Source organism: Cetorhinus maximus, chromosome 4 (genome assembly GCF_964194155.1).
Source record: "Cetorhinus maximus chromosome 4, sCetMax3.hap1.1, whole genome shotgun sequence".
Classification (NCBI taxonomy): domain Eukaryota; kingdom Metazoa; phylum Chordata; class Chondrichthyes; order Lamniformes; family Cetorhinidae; genus Cetorhinus; species Cetorhinus maximus.
The window spans coordinates 27,748,431-27,770,412 of record NC_135882.1 but is presented as its reverse complement, the minus strand read 5'-3'; the positions used below and the strand labels follow the sequence as shown (position 1 = coordinate 27,770,412).

The 21,982-nt window shown below is 41.9% G+C and overlaps 1 protein-coding gene across 1 annotated transcript; it reads left to right on the top strand.

Moving 5' to 3' along the window:
• The first annotated feature begins 5,752 nt into the window (after positions 1 to 5,752).
• LOC144679411 (neuropilin and tolloid-like protein 1) lies at positions 5,753 to 14,601 on the top strand. The gene is made up of 5 exons (XM_078539768.1): positions 5,753 to 6,532; positions 7,383 to 7,436; positions 10,083 to 10,211; positions 11,567 to 11,815; positions 14,480 to 14,601. The coding sequence occupies exons 1-5, from the start codon at positions 6,499 to 6,501 to the stop codon at positions 14,599 to 14,601; spliced, it is 588 nt and encodes a 195-aa protein (XP_078395894.1). The 5' UTR covers positions 5,753 to 6,498.
• Positions 14,602 to 21,982: the final 7,381 nt, after the last annotated feature.

Sequence of the window (21,982 nt, the reverse complement as noted above, 5' to 3'; positions counted from 1 at the left end):
GTATCCAGTGCCTTCAGCCGTTTCTTGGTATCACGTGGAGTGAATCAAATTGGCTGAAAACTGGCATCTGTGATGCTGGTGAAGTCCAGAGGAGGCCAAGGTGGATCATCCACTCAGCACTTCTGGCTGAAGATTGTTGCGAATGCTTCAGCCTTATCTTTTGCACAGCTGTTCTGGGCTCCTCCATCATTGAGGATGGGGATATTTGTGGAGCCTCCTCCTCCAGTGAGCTGTTTAATTGCCCCACAACCATTCACGACTGGATGTGGCAGGACTGCAGAGCTTAGATGTGATCTGTTGGTTTTGGGATTGATTAGCCCTGTCTATCACTTGCTGCTTATGCTATATCGCACACAGGTTTTCCTGTGTTATAGCTTCACCAGGTTGACACCTCATTTTTACGTATGCCTGGTGCTGCTCCTAGCATGCCCTCCTGCACTCTTCATTGAACCGGGGTTGATCCCCTGACTTGATGGTCATGGTAGAGTGGGATATGCTGGACCATGAGGCCAGAGATTTTGTTTGCATACAATTCTGCTGCTGCTGATGGCCCACAGCGCCTCATGGATGCCCAGTCTTAAATTGCCAGATCTGTTCAAAATCTACTCCATTTAACACGCTGGTAGTGCCACAAAACATGATGAAGGGTATCCTTAATGTGAAGGCGGGACTTCATCTCCACAACAACTATGTGGTGGTCAATCCTACCAATGGTATGGTTGCTATATCCAAAATGGTCACACACTGCTACTCCATCCACTTGCCCTGTTTCATTTCCTAAGACTAAATCTAGGATTGCACCCCCTCTCATTCGGCTTGTTAGGTGCAAGAGGGAGAGGTGTCTGTGGTTGGGCCTTTCGGAGTGTCATACAAGCACACAGAGCCCTCTCACGCACACAGAACCTTCATCCATCACACTCATCTGGCTGTCTCGGGCATTTTTAATGCTGGGGTTCTCTTTCAGGTGTCCATCTGAGCTGGCCTGCATCTTCGATCACTCACTGACTGCGCTCCCATGCAGCACCTGTGCCTGTCCAACATGAGGCTCCGCTCACTTTCAATTCTGACAAACATAGTCGTGGTCAAATATATTATCAGCTCCCCCATTCTTTCCCCTCCTCCAGTCACCCATGTCCTTTCTCCCATCACTGTCAACCCCCCGACATCACCTTCCACCTCCCCACCGACTAACCAGAGCCCTTTTCTTTTCAGGATGTCCAGGTGAATGTGTACATTCCCTATCTTCCTGAGAATCCCACCCCCATCACATTGACCTCCCCAACCTCCTCTTTCCCAATCCCAGGGTCTGTGTCTGCCCCTGATTCCACACCAACCACCCTCGCCATCCCATCTACAGTTACCAATGCACCCTACCGGTTCCCTCTTCCCCCTCTCACTCACCATTCCCTCCTAGCACACCTACCGTCAGTTCACTCCCTAGGAGGCAGTCATTGACTCCTCAAACCTCATACGTGCACATTCACCTGGATATTCCCCCTTATTCCCTCCTCCACCCTTACTCCCTCCTCCCCCCAAAAACCTTCCCCTCTCTGCATTCCCTCCTCTCCCCGAATACCTCTACTCTTCACACTTCCTCCTTCCCTGAACACTTCCCCCTCTCCTCACTTCCTCCTCCCCTGAACACCTTCCCCTCCCCACACGTCCCCTCCCCCGAACACCTTCCCCTCTCTGCACTCCTTCCTCTCCCTGAACACCTTCCCCTCTCTGCACTCCCTTCTCCCCCGAACACCTTCCCCTCTCCACACTCCCTCCTCCCTTGAATACTTTCCCCTCTCCTCACATCCTCCTCCCCTGAACACCTTCCCCTCTCTGCACTCCCCCTCCTCTGAACACCTTCCTCCCCCTTTACACCTACCCCCCTACTTGCAGCATTCTCCCCATTACACCCTCCTCCCCCGTATTCCCTCCCCTCCTCCCTACCTCATCCCCCACAAAACACCTTTGTTTCTCCCTCCTAACCTTACCCCCTCGCTGACACCTTTGTTTCCCCCCTCTCAAACTCACCCCTCCCTGGTACACCTTCCTCTTCCACACACACCTAGACCTTCCTCTCCCACCCCTTCTCTGATTATCTGCAACTGCCCATTGCCAAGACCGTGATGTTCTGAAGCAGACCCGAAACATCGATGGGGACATCCCACCTTCCAGAGCTGCTTCGTGTCGGAGCCATATCCATGAGGATCCACCCTGCATGCGATGCATATGTTCCCCCAGGGTCCGGTAGCTGTAGTGCTCCATAATTTTCTGCTCCTTGGATGTCTATGATCTGCGCAAGGCCCTAACGGTAAGTCCCGACTTCTGCATGTGTTGCTTGTCCAGATGTGTTCTGGGCCAACGTGTTTTCCTGGGATACAAATCGGGTTCACACCGGCCTCCAGTGGGATTCGCGTTCCGCCATGGCGGACACCATCGGATGATCCTGCTGTGATTTCATGTCCGTGTGAAACCGATTTCTGCCCCTCATACCAAATTGTGCCGCCCTGCCCACCATGGTGCCTGCTGCAAAAGAGATCGGATGATTCCGTCCTGAGCCTTGAGACAAATGCTGGAAAGAAAGGAAATCTCTAAAATGCAATGGCTGGATGGTTGTCATTAATTGCCTGATAGTCTTGATGAGTGGAATGCTTTGTACAGAATATGGAGGTATTTGATTTAAGTTGTTTTGAAATTTTCGTTGTACATTGTCAACTCGTTTTCATTTAAAGACAGGAAAACAAATTTGTTAACTGTCTATAAAATATGTTTCATTGTATACAGGTGATGGGTATTAGCTGGAGATTCACTTCTGCTCCTTTAACTAGGATAAGACTGAAACTGTGGTTGCTAGGTCAGGATGTGTATGCGCGTAATACCTCTCTGAATCTTCATAAATAAATGTTTATAAAAGCATGTAAAGATTGGCTCCAGTTGCATCTTTTACCACCTGGATTTCTGGTGTACAACAGCAATGATCATTTTTTAATGTCTCTTTGGATGCTGGCAAGGCTACATTTACTGTCCATTCTGTGTTGCCCATATAACATGATGGTGGACCTTCATGAACTTTGCAGTTCTTGTGGCATTGGTGCTGCCATTATGGTGTTGGGTTAATCCAATGATGTCAGGATGGTTTATGACGTGGATGGGAAATTTTCAGATGTCTGTATTCATGATTGAGATCATTGGTTTTGTCCTTTATTTCAGTGATACAAGTTACAGGCCTAGAAGATAAGCGTGTTAAATTGCTGCAGTATTTCCTGTAGATTGTACGCGCTGCAGCCATATGAATGGGGTGAGTATACGACTGGTGGACCAGCTCGATGTTCTTGAGTATTGTTGCAGCTTCATCAATCCAAGCAGATGGAAAATATTCTGTGACAGTTCTGACTTGCTGAAGATGTAGAGACAGGCAATGCATTATTCATTACCAATAGGTCCACCCATTAATTCACTTGCTGTAGCGTTTTGTAGGAACGTTAGGAGACCAAAACGGGATTGTGGGCAGATTAGGATTTTCAACGGACCTGTGTTTTCTTTTACAATAATCTCGCAGCGATCATCATCATGTTCCAGTGCTTTCCCACAAATCACGAGGTTTATGTCACTTTGAACTCAAGGCCTCAGGATTGCTAGTGCAACCTGCTTATGATTTAATGTTTTCATTCCTAACCACGGTATCGTAGTGGCTCTGATTGCTGTACAACAGGGTATCTACAGTATTACGTTATTGATAACCTTGGGGTTTTGGCGTGGTTATAAGATGTATACAATCCAGATACGAACTGGAATGGCAAGTTATATTTCATCCAATGTTGTAATAAAGCAGGGGGAAAAAATGGCAATCTGGTCTGCACGGCACAATCTCAGTAATTCACGGCGGCGTCTTGCTGAGGACAAGTAAAAAAAATATCGCTTTGTGTTGATCTTTCTCCAGACATCTTTATTTGGTACATATTGTCCATGTTTCTTTTTAAACCGTGCATTAGTCTAATTTGTCACATAGAAACATTCAAAATGTTACATTCATTGATAAACATGACGAGGACCTTGAATATATCAGTCAGTGAAGGAAAGATGGGGTTAATTGGAAGATCAGGCTCCAGGATGACTCCTCAGGCCCTCTGCTCCGACCTTTTCTCGCTGCTGGTACCCGGGTTCCACTCAGCCTGAAGAGCCGACCCCAAGGGAGTGCGCATATCTGCTGAAACCAATTGCTGTAGGAAGGGGGTCACCTATATGTCTATGTGCATACTGCATCAAAAATGATATTGAGGGTTAGGGGCAGCTACATGGGAACTTTCGGTGTTTGCCCCTTCATTTAAAGCAACAGTCAAGCAATGTAGGGTGAGGAAAGCTGTTTAATCTGGGGATTTTGCGCTAGAGATCCATTAAGATCTCTAATCCAATTTAACCAGAAGTTGCAAACTCGCCTTTCTGCCAGAGCGTCCGTGCCTCGGTTTGGGAACACGGAGTTATCCTGCAAATCAACATTAAATACAGCAGAAAAGATCACCTCGTCGGCACTCACTCCGTCCTAGTCCCCTGCCTCCCCCTTTGTGTTTTTTATTTAAGAGGAATGATGGAGTTGCTTTCACTACAGTGAAACACTCTGACCGCCAGAGGAGTGAAGGATGGAATTGTTTGGATCGAGAGCCGAAAAGCAGTTCGAGACTACACAGTGCCAAACCGTGTTCTTCCAACTCTGCACCACTAACACCAACACACACGCACGCTATATGTACACGTATATATATATATATATATGTGTGTGTGTGTGTTCACGTAAATAAATGTAATATACATCTGTATGTATATACAATATAACATTTGCATGTGTATGAATGCATAATTATACGCACACAAGTAAATCAGAAAGCAAGTTCAATCCATTTCTAAACCGAGCATTTCACTCTACAGTTGCACATTCCAATTTACCAGGCACAGAGATCCGCTTAGCTGCGGACTGTTTTTTTTAGCCGGATCCCTCAGACAGAGAGGAAATATTGTCCACTGAGTGGGTGCGCATATATATCAAAGCTAAGAAGTTTTTTCTCCCTCCCCCCTCTGTGTGATTTGGAATAGCTGCAGTCTCCTCGCCGATGAGAAGGAATAGCCAGTGAGTGCATGGCACCGTTGATGTGACTGATGTGCGGGCTTGACTGGCTGGGGGAGCATTTCTTTCGCGCACACATCTGTGCATATTTTAACGCGTGGAGTGAGGGAGTTGGACAAGAGTCGACAGGCTCGGAGGGGGAGTCACTGAGTGTGGTTCGCAGGTGGCATTGCCTGGTTGCAACTTGATGCTCGGTTAAAAAATGTGAAGGAAAACCCCCGTTGTCTCGGGCGAGTCATTGCCAAGCTTCCACTGTCTAGGGACAGAGTTCGGCGTGAATACTGCGCGTCTGAATCATAAATTTCAAAAAAGAAATCATTTGCAGATGCTCAGCTTCCCGCCATGTTCCTTGGCTGCAGATGCACGGTATATTGACTGCAGCAACTTAACTGAGTGACGCCTTGTCATCTCCCCTTGTATCTGTTCTGAAATTCTACCTTTTACCTCTGGACCTGCTTTTGATCGATGCTTCATCCTCCTCCCCCTCCCCTGGGTTTACAGCTGGCTGATCTCTGACGGCCTGTTTGTTGTTGGTGGTGTTGTTTGGTGGGGTGCTGGTGATGTTTGCCAGCATTTCTATCGAATGCCCCCTTCTTCTTTTAAGATTGAATTCACTGTCATGTGACCGAATCACTTTCCGATCCGCCAACACCAGCTCCCGGTGCCAACTGGGGATGAACTTTTGATTTCTGCACACACCGTAACATCGGCTGACTGAGAGATAGATCCCGGTTCGGCTGGATTGTCATAGGCCAGGGAGAGAGAGAGAGAGAAGTCGAAATCTAATGCAAAACACGTCCAACAAAGAAAGCATAGGGGGGAAAAGAGCTATTGGTGCGCGAGCAAGAACGATTTCCAAAAGGGAAAAAAACACAGTCCAAGTTGCAGCAAAATCCTTTGATGCCCGATTCACCGTGATTGCTATAAACGGATCTGGTCGTTTTTTTTTTCTTCTTAGGGATTTTGTGGTAAATACGGTTTGAAAGAGGAGTAAATTCTCCTTTTGTGCAGCTTCTCCCAGAAGATTGCAAAGGTGGAGCGATCAGAGGGCTGATGACGGACCTATTAATCCCTTTAATGCATCAAAAGAAGCCAGGGATCGGGGCAGCGTTGGTGTGGAAATCATGGAGATATTCTGATCAACCTGGGGTTCTGTGCGAAACTGCTGGGGATTAGTTTTGGTTGAGTTTTTGGAGATACACACACGCGTACACATATATGTCCGTACATATATAGTGTTCTGAACGGAGTTGGGATGTGGATGATCTTGTGTTACCAGCTTTGTTCCTGAATCCATCCATCCTTCCATCTTTCGTCACCCTGTCAGCCACGCATTGCTTAAATGGAATTAGTTTGGATTGGAGCCCCTTGCATAAGAATCAGACATGGTACATGGGCATCGGCTCAGATTGTTTCACGGTAAGTTTTGCCTGTGCATTTTAAGGAGATGCTGTGACAGTCAGTATCTGGATGGCTCTGCGACTATAGTCATAGAACTAAATAGAACACTAAGGAACCCATAGATGCTGTGGAAATCCAACGAGGCATTAGGTAATAGATGCAGCTAGCATCGAGAAAGAACTATTGGGGAGTGGGGGGGGGGGGGGGGGGGTGGGGGGAGGTGGTCGCTGAGCAGCGAGGAGAGAGAACAGAAGGGTTATTTAAGGTACTCCTTGATTTAACAGTTCTCACCGAGAAAACCAACTGTCTCCCAAAAGAGTTTAGTTTTTCTTTTACTTCCCAAGTACCGAGCCACCCATTTATTTACCGAATCAAATTGAACGACACCAGCTCAAGTTCTTTCATTCCATTTGCTTCGAAACTCTCAGCATGTGTCGACGATTTTTGTTTTTGCATAGCCCCCAAGCAAGCAATGAGCTAGAACTTTTTTTTTAAAAAATGAATTATCATTATTGGCTTCTGGTTATCCAGCAACTAGGATATAAGCAAAAAACAGATGTGGGGGAAAATGAACACGTTTTTGTGCATTTTATTTTGTTTAATTGTACCCTAGAGACGCTTCTGAGTGAATGGACTGAAACATGTGCAATCTACCACTTGTGTGGATAATAAATATAATTACAGTATTAAAATTGCAAAGTGAGACATATTCAAAAAGGCAGTAGTAAAAGTACATGAACTTTTTCCTGCTGCAATCAACAATTTCCTTGAACATGACTTGTAGTTAAAAACTATGTATAGCTACTTATTCATATTAATGCAAACATAAACTCCCTGTGATGAATGTGCTTTTTCTCTCCTCTTGCAGTTGTATCAAATCTCATCTTACTAGGATTGTGTGTGTCAACAAAAAAGACATCAGGTAATGTTTATCACTGTGCCCTTTCTTTCATAATCACGTTTCCTTCCTGCTATTCTAATTATCTGATTGTAATCACTGGCAGCAGATAATGTCACTTTTTGTTCAGAGTTTACTGCAGTGACCTGACAAACATTAAAGTGACTCATAGTTTGAAATGGCTACAACATTTTCGAAATGCTTTGCCCAGCATAGTTACTGCATAAAGCAGACACTGCAGTTTACTGTCTGCCAGAGTAGACATAGAAATTATTCAGAGTGGGGAGAGGGGAAAGAGTGCCATGTATTCTCTCCTTAAAACAACATTTCTTGTGCCTGCCTATGCCAAGACACCCCATTCTGAATCTCAATTTTCTACTTGCTCATTGGTCAAACCTCTACTTTCTACTCTGATATTACCCAAAATATTATCCCCAAATTTAACTATTTCCTAATCATATCCCATTAACATTTTCTGCTAGTCACATTGCAGCAAAATCTCAGCCCAAACTCATTACACAATATGTATGTTATGAGACATTGGCACCCTACCGCTTCCAATCCACATGTAGAATGAGTGAAAACTATCAACATTAGTGGTGTATTAAATATTCTGGAGATATTTTTGGCCAAAAAGAAATAAGACACATTGGTTTGAAAGTCTGAATTTAGCACACAACTTTGATCCCAATTGCTGATTACCATAATTTGAATTTGCCTGGAGGTTCTAAACCAGAAACCTGCATAGTTAGCACTCAAGTGCAGACCAGACCCAATTTTCATGGAACAGTACACGCGAGCTGCTCTTACCCACTGCCACTGAAGGCATGGAGTGTGCCGGCTGGTATACTGTGGCATATTGGCTCTCAGGGATTGAGGAAATGTTCTCAGATGTGGCAATGGAGGAATTCCAGAGGAGAAGGGAGTGTCCTGCAGCTAAAAAAGGGAATGATGCTATCTTGCCCTCCTGCCCCTCCTGCTGCAACTGGTGCTGCTGTGCCTTGCCTCATGTCCCCCTATCATTTCTCATTGAGACCAACTAGTGCCCCGAGCAAGATGCCCATGACTAAGCATTCCCTTTCTCCTGGTGGCTCCTTTAGACTCTCCACCAAGGTGGAGCAGCACAGCATTTACTATTTTAAGTGAATTTCTCAGATAATTTCTAGGATATGTGTTGCTAGGGTGCTGGTGAAATCTTGACAAAGTGCCCAAGAAAGTTTATCAATGTATTAATTGAGCAAAGTTCCAGCAGCAAGTGAAGATAAGGTGGTGAATATCCCTTTAAGTAGCACTTGAAATCCACATCAACAGCATGCTTACTTCCAAACAGCAGTTCACCATTGGAAAAGGATGTTAGGACAAGCGCTAGCCACCAAAATTCCATGTGCACTCTTTAACAAGGCATTTTATGTGGCATCCTGCCTGTTAGCAAGTCTCTGGGTGGCTGTTTCTTCTGCAGGCTTCAACTCCTTTACCAAGGTGATGTATTATGCTAATCCTGAGCTAAACTGGCATTTCAAACACAAGACCCCATCTTGGCGACCTCAGAGGGCCTTTAGCATCTAAATGAGCTGCCAAAAATTGTCCCCTGTGAATTTTGTAGTGAGTTACCATGTTCCTTTGAATTAAATGACACACAGCTTACCTGCACAAATCTGTAACCTCACTTGTTATATTGGCTCAGGTATAACTGGGTGTCATGACTTCATATCAGGACCCCTGCTACTCTGGCAGCTTTAATAGTCTCCGGCCAATATTACTTCCTCATTCAATACCACTAAAACCTGATTACCTGATTTGTTTAATTCATTCGTGGGATGTGGGCATTTCTGGCTAGGCCAGAATTTATTGCCTACCCCTCATTGCCCTTGAGATGGTGGTGGTGAACTATCTTCTTGAATACAATTGAATGGCTTTTCAGAGGGCAGTTAAGGATCAATCACAGTTACTGTGGGCCTGGAGTCACATATAGGGTGGGATTTTTAGCGGGTCCCTCCCACGACGGGGCCGGAACATCCCAGCCATAGACCAGATTGGGTGAGGATTGCAGATTTTCTCCCCAATAGTTCACCAGTGAACCAAATTGATTTTTTAATGAAATTTCAGTAGTTTCATGGTCAACACTGATGATTCTAGCTTTTAATACCAGATTTTTTTGGTTAATTGAATTTAGTCTTCAGCTGCCATGATGGGATTTAAACTCATCTCTAGATCCAGGCCTCTGAATTCTTTGTTTAGTAAAATAACCGCTATGCTGCAGTACCTTCAACTAATCTTAGATTCATTCAGTGTTTATTAGACTTGGTTTGATGAAAAATTATTGTTGCATTTGTTGACATAACAAGTGATTGCATTTCAAAAAGTAATTAATTGTACTTTGGAACTTCCATAGCTGTAATATAAGTTCTTCCCTGCTTTCTCTTATTCTCCCTTAGCTCCTACATAATTTTAGGCGAGCATGTGTTTCCCCACGCTAGACTCACCTGTGCACTTTAAACAAAGAACTACCTTAACCTGTGCTGGCCTTTATCCTTCACCCCACACCTGGCTCTAATAGGTATATGACTCAACCTCTCCTGCCAATGATCAAAGCATTGGAGATCCATTCGTGTTTTAGATAAATAAGCTGTACTGAGTACTGGTTTGACACTGACTCTGATCTGTTTACAGACAAATCAACCTCTTCAAATTCAGTGCAATGTGGCTCTTGGATCAAGAATCCAAATGGTGGCTTCTTCACATCTCCCAATTATCCAAACAAGTACCCTCCTGACAGAGAGTGCATTTATATCATTGAAGGTATGAACAAGGAACATTTCACATAATACGTGCTGCAGTTAAAGTAAAATGAGACTGTATGGATTGTTACCCATAAATTTCTCACAAGAATTTTAATCAAAAACTGGCAAAGGTAAAACAGGCAAAGGTTGTTTTTGTTTTGAATAAATCCAGTTATTTCTACAGTGAGGGGAGGTTTAAACATTAAATTAAAGAAAACAATCATTTCCTGTAAATATGCATTTTTGCATTATTTACCAATTATTTACGATAAAGACAATAATATGTAATGCATTTTAAACCACAGAGATTAATAAAATAAATTCTTATTCCTCTAAAAATGCTTCTTTTTGTATTTCCCAATGTCTATATTGGGATTTTCAGAAGTTGGGTGCAATAATCTCTTTTTTGCAAGATTATTTTAGAATTGAAAGGAATTAAATATATGTTCCTTTCATTTAATCATATCTTATGCTCAATATATGCTACTTAATGTAGGAATATCTCCCATATTTCATCCATATCATTGATTTATTATTGTCAGTCAATCATCAGTTTGATCCAACATGAAATAAATGTACAAATTATTTCAACTTGTAAAAGCAGCAAATAGATAGTGTATATTATTTATAACAGGGCATCCCAAACTTGGGGTTGTGACCCCACTGGGATTGCGAGACGGGATTTTGGGGCCATGAACTCTGAGGCAGCAATGGCTGCTGTAGAACTTGGACTGAGTGCTAAAAGATGTGAGGCTCTCGCGGTTTTCTTTACCCCAGTGGGGGGGAGTGGCGGGGTGTGGGGTGGCGGAGGGGGGGGTGTGGTATGGCCTTAGCAAATGACCTTTGAAGCTTGACTTCTGCTCCAAGAAAGCAAGTGAAAAGGTAGATGACTCTGTTAAAAAAACAGCAGTTTATACACTCCCCAAACCCTGCCACCTCCTGGTTTCACATCCCTCTCCTCTCCCTCTGCTCTCACAACTGTTCCCATTCCTCACCCCAACTCCCCCCTCCCCAGCATTGATCTCGCAGATGTCTCCCCCCACAGTTCCAAGCCCCACTCGGCTCACATTCTGGGGTCACAGCAATTTTCAAGCCTCAAAATGGGGTGGGAAAAAGTTTGGGATGCACTGATTTATAATATATTAAGTTGCATAATATTGGTGTTATTTAAAAATAATTACATTATATGTTATAAGATGACAATACACTTGAGGTACAGATGACATTATGTGCCCTGAGTTGGGCTGGATGTCATGTCTTGTATCATCCAAACTCACCCCCGCCCTAAAGTACACTACATACTTGTAACATAATATGTCAACTCTTAATATTCATTTATTATCTTTGAACTAATTGTTTGATATCACCATTTAGCTGCTCCAAGACAAAGCATTGAACTTTACTTTGATGAAAAATACTCCATTGAACCTTCTTGGGAATGTAAATTTGATCATATCGAGGTGCGGGATGGACCTTTTGGGTTTTCTACTGAGATTGGACGTTACTGTGGTCAAAATATTCCACCTTTTATAACATCATCGGGCAGATATTTATGGATTAAATTTGTTGCTGATGGTGAGCTCGAATCTATTGGATTTCTGGCAAGATACAACTTTATACCAGGTAATTAGCAATTTATTTTCTCATTGGAATAATAGTAACTGGAATCAAGTAGATATTACTGTCTTCTGCCTTTCTCATTAATGGTGTATGCATGCACAAAATGTTTGGCACATCAGATACCTTTTAAATGTTGTGATGGAAAATTGACCCAATGCACATTTATGAATAAATGCTAGTTACAAAAAAAGAGTTCACATTCCCTTTCATAATTGAAAGATTCTGTTTTATTCCTTGTTGATACAGAATAGACATACTGAATGTAGTGTTGTCTCATAATGTACTGGATAGGGAATTTTGCTGTTGGAATAAATGAGTTGTATCAGTACCTGTTAAAGATACAATTAAAACAATATTTGGATAGGATTATCTGCAGAACTGAACTCTGGATGAGGATGGAGGGAGATTAATAACCTGACAGGATAGTTCCTTATTCTTTATTTATTTGTGTTTTATATCATCCATTAATGAAATCAAAAGGTTAGATCTCCTGCACATCAGGACTTTTAAAAATGCATATCTAACACTTGTGCTTCTATTTTCAATTAATTCCTTAGCTTTATGAAAAAAAACATAACTCTGGCATAAAACATATTATTCAGCAGTAATTCACTTATTGCGGGTGTAAGAATGTGAATTAGCATCAGCGATTTCCACTGGTGTTTCGTTGTACCAGATAGTTTCATAAAAAGAAACAAAAGAAGTTTCATTCTGTTCTTTCAAGGTGGGCTTGAGTCTCACTGAGAAGAGATTGTATTACCAATGGTATATTTTCTAGGCTGACTCTCTGAAAATCTGTGAATCAAGTTGCATTAGGCTGAGGCTTAAGAATTAACCTAACAACTATGGGAAGTTCTAACTAATGTTTAAACAAGAAATTAATTTACTGTTGCAATATTTAAATAAGACTTAATTAGTACCACACACTAAGATGGCAAAACCTTTATAAGTAAGTTCCCTCTAGGTACAAGAAACCTCCAGTCTAATCAGTTGCTGTTGATTTGCTCAGTACTATTCATAGGAGTAATTTCTCATAGAGGGGATAAAGTGAAAGCCAAGGAAATTGGATATTTCTTGTGATTTTAGTATGTGGATGCAATTTATAAGGGCATTGTTGTCATTAGAATTGCTAAGGAAAGGCATTTTGAGGTGGGCAGAGAAAAGAAATATTATTTTCATCACAATACAATGTCCAGTTGACTTAACTATTGCTGAGTTTTGTCAATTTAGATACAGGTCGAGTATTCTTTACCCGTAGATCCAAAAACCGAACACTTCCAAAAACCGCACTTTTTTTGAACCTCATCTACCTTTAACACAGGAATTCCAGTTGTTTGTCTAAACTGTTTACCTTGCGATTCTTGTGGTGAACATGTCAAAAAGAAACTTATTAAAGGTACCCTTTATTTATTATTCACTGATACATCTTACTTGTCTAGCCATTTTATTTACTTTAGACTATAGCTAGCCTAGGCTTAGACTATTGCAATGTAAGTCGGATATGCAGCATCCGAAAATTGAAATTATCTGAAATCCAAAATGCAGCCAGCTCCAAGGGATTCGGATAAAGGATACTCGACCTGTAATTACATCAGATGGTTGCAAACATGTACATCTTGGACCAATACCTTTCCAAGTAGACTAGTAAATCACCTGTGATACTTCTCACAATCAGTTAACGAATATAAGGATTTCTTTGGAAAAAATTTGTAAGCAAGGTTTCAGAAAGTCATTCCACAGAGCCACTTAGTGGACAGCGCTTGAAACTATGTTATGATGGTTGACATAGTAGAATTGCATGGGAAATGTTCTAATTTACAATGGTAAATGTTGACACAAAATCATGATCTAAAATTGTGGTACAGGATGTAGGATTTGTGGACAGGAAGTGTGTGCTCTACGCAAGATTTTAATAATATATACATAGCTTTTTATTATGTAAAAGATTTGTGAAATCATCTGGTGCATAAAATAAAAAAGGATGGTTTGACACCAGGCCACATTTGGTGCTGTTTGGTGCTGTGGATTTGCATGTTGGCTACACTTATTGCTTACTGAATTTATTTAATGTTACACTACAGCTTAGAAAATGTGTTTATAATAATAGTGTAAACACTTAATATACTCACATGGGAATCTTCTGTCATTTATTCTAACAAAGACATTACCTTCTTATTTCAAACACCTTGAGATAGATTTTGACTCTGGAATAATGTAAAAATGGTGAAAGCAAAATTGCAACCCATTTTACAATGTCCAATTTTATTTTAGTTTTATATTAAAAGTTAATTTAGTGCTAATGCACTAAGTGAAAACACATAGGCCTGAACTCTGGTGGGTAACATCTTTTCATGGTATATTTAATCAAAATAAAAGTCAAAAGCGGTACATATTACACTCATTTACACTGACCCTATTAGGAAAGAGCTTTGCTTAATCTTTCTTATTTTTAGTTTTCCCTGACACTTTTAATTATGCATTCTTCAAATTCCTAATACTTCCTCCCATCAAATGCATCATTTCTCAATTCACCAGACAGGCAGACTTTCTGTTCTTAGGTGTCTGCCAATGTTATTTTATGGCAAGCTGTTAAGAGGGCACAAGAGTAATTCATGTTGACCAGGTCTTTATTTTATGATCCCTCATTTCTGTTTGGAACATTGCTAGTTGACCTGAATAAGATAAACACCTCACTGTATGAGAAATCCAAAAAGAACTCATGGCTCTTACCTTTCCATGGGACAGAACACGAGTGCATTATGTACTGGATCAGTGGGATTATGACGTGAAATGGCTTCAGAAATGCCTAAAATTCTTTATTTTCTTGGTGAGGCGGTTCTAATACTTCACCAAATTATGGTCATGAAAATGAACTATGTATGTCTGATCAGATTTTGTTAGAGATACAATGACTCACAGTCAGATATATTTGGACTTTGTAGTTCAAAACCTACATCATTATTCAGACACATCAATTTGTTTCTTCAAGGTACAGCAGTCAATTGAAATCATTTCTCACTTCCTTTCTCCTTTCATGTTATTATAAAATGTTTTGTACATTGAAATGTTTGCACAGTAACTGGATAGTGTAATTTGAAACCTCATGAATTTTGGTGTTTCACAATATGTGTTGATGTTCATTAAGCTTGCTAAAGACTCTTGTTAAATTCATAATCTTCAAATAGTTGATATGAATTCCCCACTGAAGATAATGGTAGAAATGGCCTCATGTTGGGTTTTACTTACCAACATTTCCCCCATCTCTTCTAAAGCACTTACTAATGCTAGGTTATGACTCAACAGATATCAAATCTTTGCCGAATCAGGTACTTTTTACCAGTAAGCCCAGATACTGAGTATCATCAAGCGTTTTTGACCATGAGGAGATAAAATAGGGATTATCATAGCCAAGCCTGATTCTTATTTCACCTGACCTGCACATGCACTTTTCAACAGGAATCATGAGACAGTGATCATCTGTGAGATTATTTTTCTTTGTCTCCAGCCTAAGGTTTTCAATTGTATCTAATGAACTGTCCCAGTAGCAGAGTTCAGCAAAGACAGCTGCTACTGGTTCAGTTTTCCAGGATACCTAACAGCAAAAGGAAGGTGGGGTGCTGCCATCTGCAGAAGGTGATTGCTTTTGTAGCACTCCTTGTGGGCAAGGAGGAGCAGGACTCCTCCTCCTGTCCCCTTAAGGAAGACTACAGCCTCTCCTCAGCTGACTGTGGACTCTCTCAAGCCTCTGCTGATCTCATCTAGTCTCGATCTGCAGCCTGCCCTGAGATTGCAATTAACAGGGATTGTTCCGAATTGTTCCAGGATGCAGCCTATAAAAACTGTTTAGGCCCCCAGCTGAAGAGGAGATTTACTAGGATGTTACCAGGGAAGTGGAATTTCATTTATGTAGAGATGAGAGGAGCTGTGATTGTTCTCCTTGGAACAAGGAACCTTAAGGGGAGGTTTGATAGAGCTGTTGAAAATCATTAACAATTTTGATAGCGTAAATAAGGAGCAACTGAGTCACTAACTAAAGGACTCAGATTTAAGGTAATTAGCAAAAGAACCAGAGGTGACGTGAAAAAAATATATACAGCATGTTGTTGTGATTGGGAATGTACTGCTTGAAAGGCTGGTGGAAGCAGATTCAGTAGCAACTTTCAAAAGTAAATTGGATGAATACTTGAAGGAGAAATATTTGCAGGACTATTGGGAATAGATCAGGGACTAACAGAATAGCTCATTCAAAGGACCGGCATAGGTATGATGGCTGAGTGGCCTCCATCTTTGCTGTATCATTCAGTGATTCCATGAGGATCTCAATTGTTCTCAGTGGGACAGAATCCAACCAACTGCTAACGCTTATTTTATTTTGAAATGGTTTATTTATTGTGAAGGCAAGACGCGGGTTCACTATTTCCAAGTATTACCTCAGAGTTGCTGGAGAACATACTCCCACTTTTGTATTGAGGAATGCTTCCTTCTTGGCCATTAACTTAATTATTTTTTTCATTTCTGGTGCAGAGGGGAAACTTCACATTTCAAGTACAGACAGGTTTATTAATGGCATATCTGGCACTGATGTTCTCCATCCCTTACTCAAGGGAATATAATGCACCAATGTTATTTGTGATGCCATGTTGCAGAGCATGCTATTCTAAGACAATGAAACATGAAATATAAAGGAAATATTGTGAAAATATGTACATATGAATAATTATAATGTATGTATTTTATTTCATATATATGATTATATATAATATATCATATAGCATTATTTACTCTACATAGAAGAAAGCCCTTGCATTAATAAAGCATCTTTCATAACAATAGGTTGTTCCAAAGCTTTTAAAGTCAATGAAATATTTTTGATAAGTAGTTACTGATGTAACATAGGAAATGCAGCAGCTACTTTGCATACAGGAAAGTCGCACAAACTGCAATGAGATAATGCCGAGATGGTCTGATTTTATTGGAATATTGATTCCAAATCAACATTTTGGAATTGGTCAGGGCTCTGTGCTCTATCACTCTTCTTTAAAATTGTACCAAGGTATCTTTTGCCTAGAGGGAAGATGGGGCTTTTCCTTAACATTTCATTTAAATGGCAGCACCACCGAATGTGCAGCAGAACCTCAGTACTGCACTGAAGTCTCAAATTCGATTATATCTTTGGAGTGGGACTTGGACTTACAACTTTCTGACGCAAGCATGCTATTGCTGAGTCAAGGTTGACACTTTGATATGAAATAAACAAGGAAATTTCCTGTTTCTAGTTACAAAGCAAGGATGAGGCATTCTTATGTTTGGCAACTTTACTGAAATTTAGACGTATGTAAACAGTAATGAGATTCTGAACAAAACATCCTTCTTACTCAGTGCTACTCGAAGATTGCTTCTATCAAAAATTTGGTTGATCAAAATTAACAAGGGAAGCATTTTTGATTGTTAAGCTTTTTGGAGGTTTTTAAAATTAATTAATGTGATTTGGGCATCACTGGCATGGCAATCCATCTATAATTGTCCTTGAGAGGGGGAATAAGCTGCTTTTTTGTACCACATTAGTCTGTACCTTGAATGTATTTCCAGAATGCTGGTGGATAGGGTGTTGCAGGATCTTGACCAAGTGACAGTAAAGGAAAAGCAGCATATCTCTAATTAAGGCTAATGTGTGACTTGGAGGAGAACCTGGAGGGAATGTGTTCCCATGCAACTGCTACCCATGTCCTATTAGAAGGTAGAAGCTGTGGGTTTAGGATGTGCTGTCAAAGAAGCCTTGGTGAGTTGTTGTAGTACATCTTCTATATCAGATGGTACACACTGCAACCACAGTACAGTAGTAGAAGGATTGAATGTTTTAGGTGGTAGATGGGATGACAATCAAACAGGCTGCATTTTCCTGGATGGCCGTTGAACTTTTTGAGTGGTGTTGGAGTTGCACTCATCCAGGAAAATGGAGAACATTCCTTCACCCTATTGACTTGTGCCTTGTAGATAATGGAAAGTTTTTGAGGAGTCAGGAGCTGAATTAATCGTTGCAGAATACTAAAGTTCTGACTTGCTCTTGTAACCACAATGGTTCAGTATCTGGACAATGGTGACCCCCATTATGTTGGGGAATTCAATGATGGTAATACCATTGCATGTCAAATAGAGGTGATTACACTCTTTCTCATTAGGAATGGTCATTGTCTGACACTTGAGTGGTGCAAGTGTTACTTACCATTTATGAACCCAAGCCTGAATGCTATACAGGTTTTGTTGCGTTATCTGAGGAGGAGTTGCAAATGGAATTGAATACAGTACTATCATGAGAAAATTGAGAAAAACATTGAAAAAGGACTATTCAATTCCAAGCCAGGTCTGGAATTAGTTGACTTAACAACAACTAAGATTTCAAAGCCCTGCCACCATGGTGATGGAAGAAGAAAAAAAGGATTTTCTACCACAAAGCATTGATTGACATCTCAGTGTGCAACAGGATGAAAAGAAGAGGGTGTCAAAAGGGGCAAAGAGTACAATGGGCACCTGGAAATGGGCCGGGATTCATTTCTATCCCATAGTATCACATTTTGATTGCTTACTTTATAACCAATTAACAAGTTTTGTGTACACCACATTTGTGTACAGTGTCAAGTTCCGTGTTGCTTGCGAATGTGCCCTGCCACTAACTGTTCCCTTTGTAAGAGAATAACACTTTGTATATAGCCAGCTGGGATACACAAGATCTGCTACTCGATCCTATAAGTGGTTACGATCTGTATCAATGGCAGGACCTGCTTTGCGGGAATTGCTCAAGATTTATTCCTTTGGTTTATCCATCAGACAAGATCTGTTCCAGCAGAATTTGGACAGAATTACAGAAAAAACATCCCTGCCAATGATATTGCAATGATGGGCAAAATCAAAGATGAGCATGACCGAAATCAACACTCGCTGATGGCAGCAGCTCGTCGCAAAGGACCATCTTCAGTAGCAAGAAATGCCTAGTGAATGTTGGTCAGATTAACCTCTTTGGCTCTGTTAACTCAAGTTCCAAGATCTGTCCTGACCCAGGCAACCTTGAAGATATATGACACATGCCTACTCCCCAGGATAAAGAAGGCTTGCAGGGATGTCTCGGATCTTTCAATTTCTTAGCGCCATGCATACCCAACTTTGCTGTCATCACTAAAAGAGGTCTTAAGGAAGGATGTTCCATATGTACGGCAGGAGGACCATCAACATGTGTTCAAGTCACTTAAACAGGCACTGTCAGAAGAAACATGTATCCTGCAATACCAAGGCCCAAGAAAAGAGCCAATTTTAGAGGTTGACACATCTCAATCAGGGTTAGGAGCATGCATAATGTAAGATGGCACACCATTTGCGTTTGGCTCCAAAAGTCTATCACAATAACAATCCAATTATTCGAACATAGAGCGTAAGACACTCGCTCTGGTATTCTCTATCGCAAGATTCAGCACATACCTTTTCAGTAAATAATTCATTGTGGAAACTGACCACCAACCATTGGGAATTATTTGGTGCAAGCCATTGATGAGTGAACTGTCCAGACTACAATAACTTCTGATAAAAATACTGGGATACGACTTCATCTGTTATAAACCAGGTAGCAAAATCCTTACTTCAGGCACACTGAGCAGGTCACCAGATCCGACAAAGACTGCGGGTATTTTGCTATACCTGCAATTGATCAGTATAGACATCGAAGTAGAAGATGCACTCAATGATACACTCAATCTAATGAGTTTTGGTCAACACAAATGCAACCAACTTCAGGAAGAAACAACAAATAATGAGCGACTGAAGGCATTATGGAGAGTCATTGCAGAAGGTTGACCTGATATGATACAAGAAGTGCCAAACACCCTCAGGTGCTTTTGGTTGTACAGAGATGAACTAAGTATTTCAAGGGACATAATTTTCAAAGGAAAACAGGTGCCTATACCTAAAGCTCTTCGTCACATGTTATCACAGTTACATCAAGGCCATGTGGGCATAGAGCAAACAAGGTACCTGGCAAGGGGAGCTGTGTATTGGCCAGGGATCAACAATGATATTGAGAAGCTAGTGAGGATATACGAGGCGTACCAGACTCACCAACCACATCAACTTAAAGACCCTCTATAACTTCATGAGGTTCCAGCTTACCATTTTTCTAAAATCGCAACAGATTTATTCACTTTTTTTGCTATGGCTTTCTCCTAGTCACTGATTACTTTTCTAAGTTTCCAGTCTTCAGACAATTGAAGGATACCACAAGTGCATCTGTGGCGGATACAATGGGCTGAGTTTTACAGGCCCTGGAAACCACGCTGATGTGAAGCCAACATGCTCCATGCCAACCAGTTCCGTAGCAATAAAGTGCTGCGGGGCTGATTATTGAGGGCCAAGTGGGATGACCCGCTCTCTGAGGCTACTGACCAATCAAATTGATTGGCAGCTCCATCAGTCCCAGCAGCATGACAAAGGCGTCAGTGGCAGCCGCCAGGACTGAAGATTTGGAGCAGAGCCCAAGGCATAGGATTCTCGGAAAGGTAACTCCGGGTTCTTGGGCCAGGAGGGTTTGGGATCGTTGGGGAGAGGGGCAGTGGTGGGGAGGGGACGAGTTTAAGAGAGGGAGCAGGTAGGAAGGAAGAGAGGTTCAGTCTAAGGGCAAACAGCAAAGGGCAGCCCCCGAAGAGTGGCCCCCTGCTTCCTACCTGCCCTTTAACCATTTCAAGTTAAAAACCTGGTTTCTCACCCCTGCCATGCTGCCCATGCTAAATATATTATGGTGTGGGCAACATATCAATAGGCTTAATAACAAGCCTAATTAACCCTTAAGTGCTCATTTTAATATGATGAGCGGGTATCGATCTTGGGGCTGCTGCTCCCCTCCCCCCCCACCATGTTATGGGAATGAGCTCTGGGGCTGCGGGGAAGTTGGTGGGATGGGTGCCCACCCCCACCCCCACCCCACCCCATTTTACCTGCCCCCACCCCCCCTCCTACCATGGGAAACACACTTGCCAGGGCATGTGAAATTCAGCCCAATGAGTGCTATAATCGTAATAAAAACAAGAAGTGCTGGAGAAGCTCAGCAGCATTTATGGAGAGAGAAACAGAGTTAATGTTTTGAGTCCATATGACTCTTCTTCAGAGCTAAAGAAAAGTATAAATGTAATGGATTTTATACTGTTTAAGAGGGTGTGGAGCAGGTGGAACCAGATAGAAGGTCAGGGATAGGTGGGAGCCAAGGAGAGATTGACAATGATATCATGGACACAATACAAAGGGGAGTGGTAAAGACTAAAGAAGGTGCTGATAGTGGCATAAAGGTAAGAGCAGAATGTGTTAATAGCAGAACAAGGGTCAGTGCTCTGTGAAAGCACTACATAGGAAGCAGTGACGGATGTCCCTTTGTGGGGGGTGCGGGAGAGTTGAGGAAAAAATGTTAAAAAAATGAATAAATAATTTAAATTTTAAATTTAAAAAACAAAAAAAAGATTGGATTTAAAAAGGGGTTAAGATGGATGAGTGAGTTCATAGTCCGAAGTTGTTGAACTCACTGTTAAGTCCAGAAGACTGTAAAGTACCTAATTAGAAAGTGAGGTGCTGTTCCTCCAGTTTGCGTTGAGCTTCACTGGAATATTGTAGGAGGCCAACGGCGGACATGTGGGCGTGAGAGCAAGGTGGTGTACTGAAATGGCAAGCGACAGAAAGGTCTGGGTCATGCTTGCAGACTGAGCGAAGGTGATCCACAAAGCGGCCACCCAGTCTGCGTTTAGTCTCTCCAATATAGAGGAGACCACATTGGGAGCAGCGAATGCAGTGGACCAAATTGAAGGAGGTGCAAGTAAAGCACTGCTTCACCTGGAAGGCGTGTTTGGGCCCTTGGATGGTGAGTAAGGAAGAGGTAAAGGGGCAGGTGTTGCATCTTCTGCGATTGCATCAGAAGGTTCTGTGGGGAGGGGATGAAGAGTTAGTGGTGATGGCAGACTGGACCAGGGATTCACAGAGGGAACAGTCCCTACGGAATGCTGATAGGGGGTGAGGGGAAGATATGTTTTTGGTGACATCATACTGGAGTTGGAGGAAATGGTGGAAGATGATCCTTTGAATGCTGAGGCTGTTGGGGTGAAAAATGAGGACAAGGGGGACCCTATCATGGTTCTGGGAGGGAGG

Bases quoted from the DNA above. Each gene is read 5' to 3' on its own strand.
- LOC144679411 (XM_078539768.1), top strand. From the start codon at position 6,499: ATGGTACATGGGCATCGGCTCAGATTGTTTCACG. The intron at 6,533-7,382 runs GTAAGTTTTGCC...CTCCTCTTGCAG, and splicing joins TCGGCTCAGATTGTTTCACG to TTGTATCAAATCTCATCTTA. The intron at 7,437-10,082 runs GTAATGTTTATC...ATCTGTTTACAG, and splicing joins GTCAACAAAAAAGACATCAG to ACAAATCAACCTCTTCAAAT.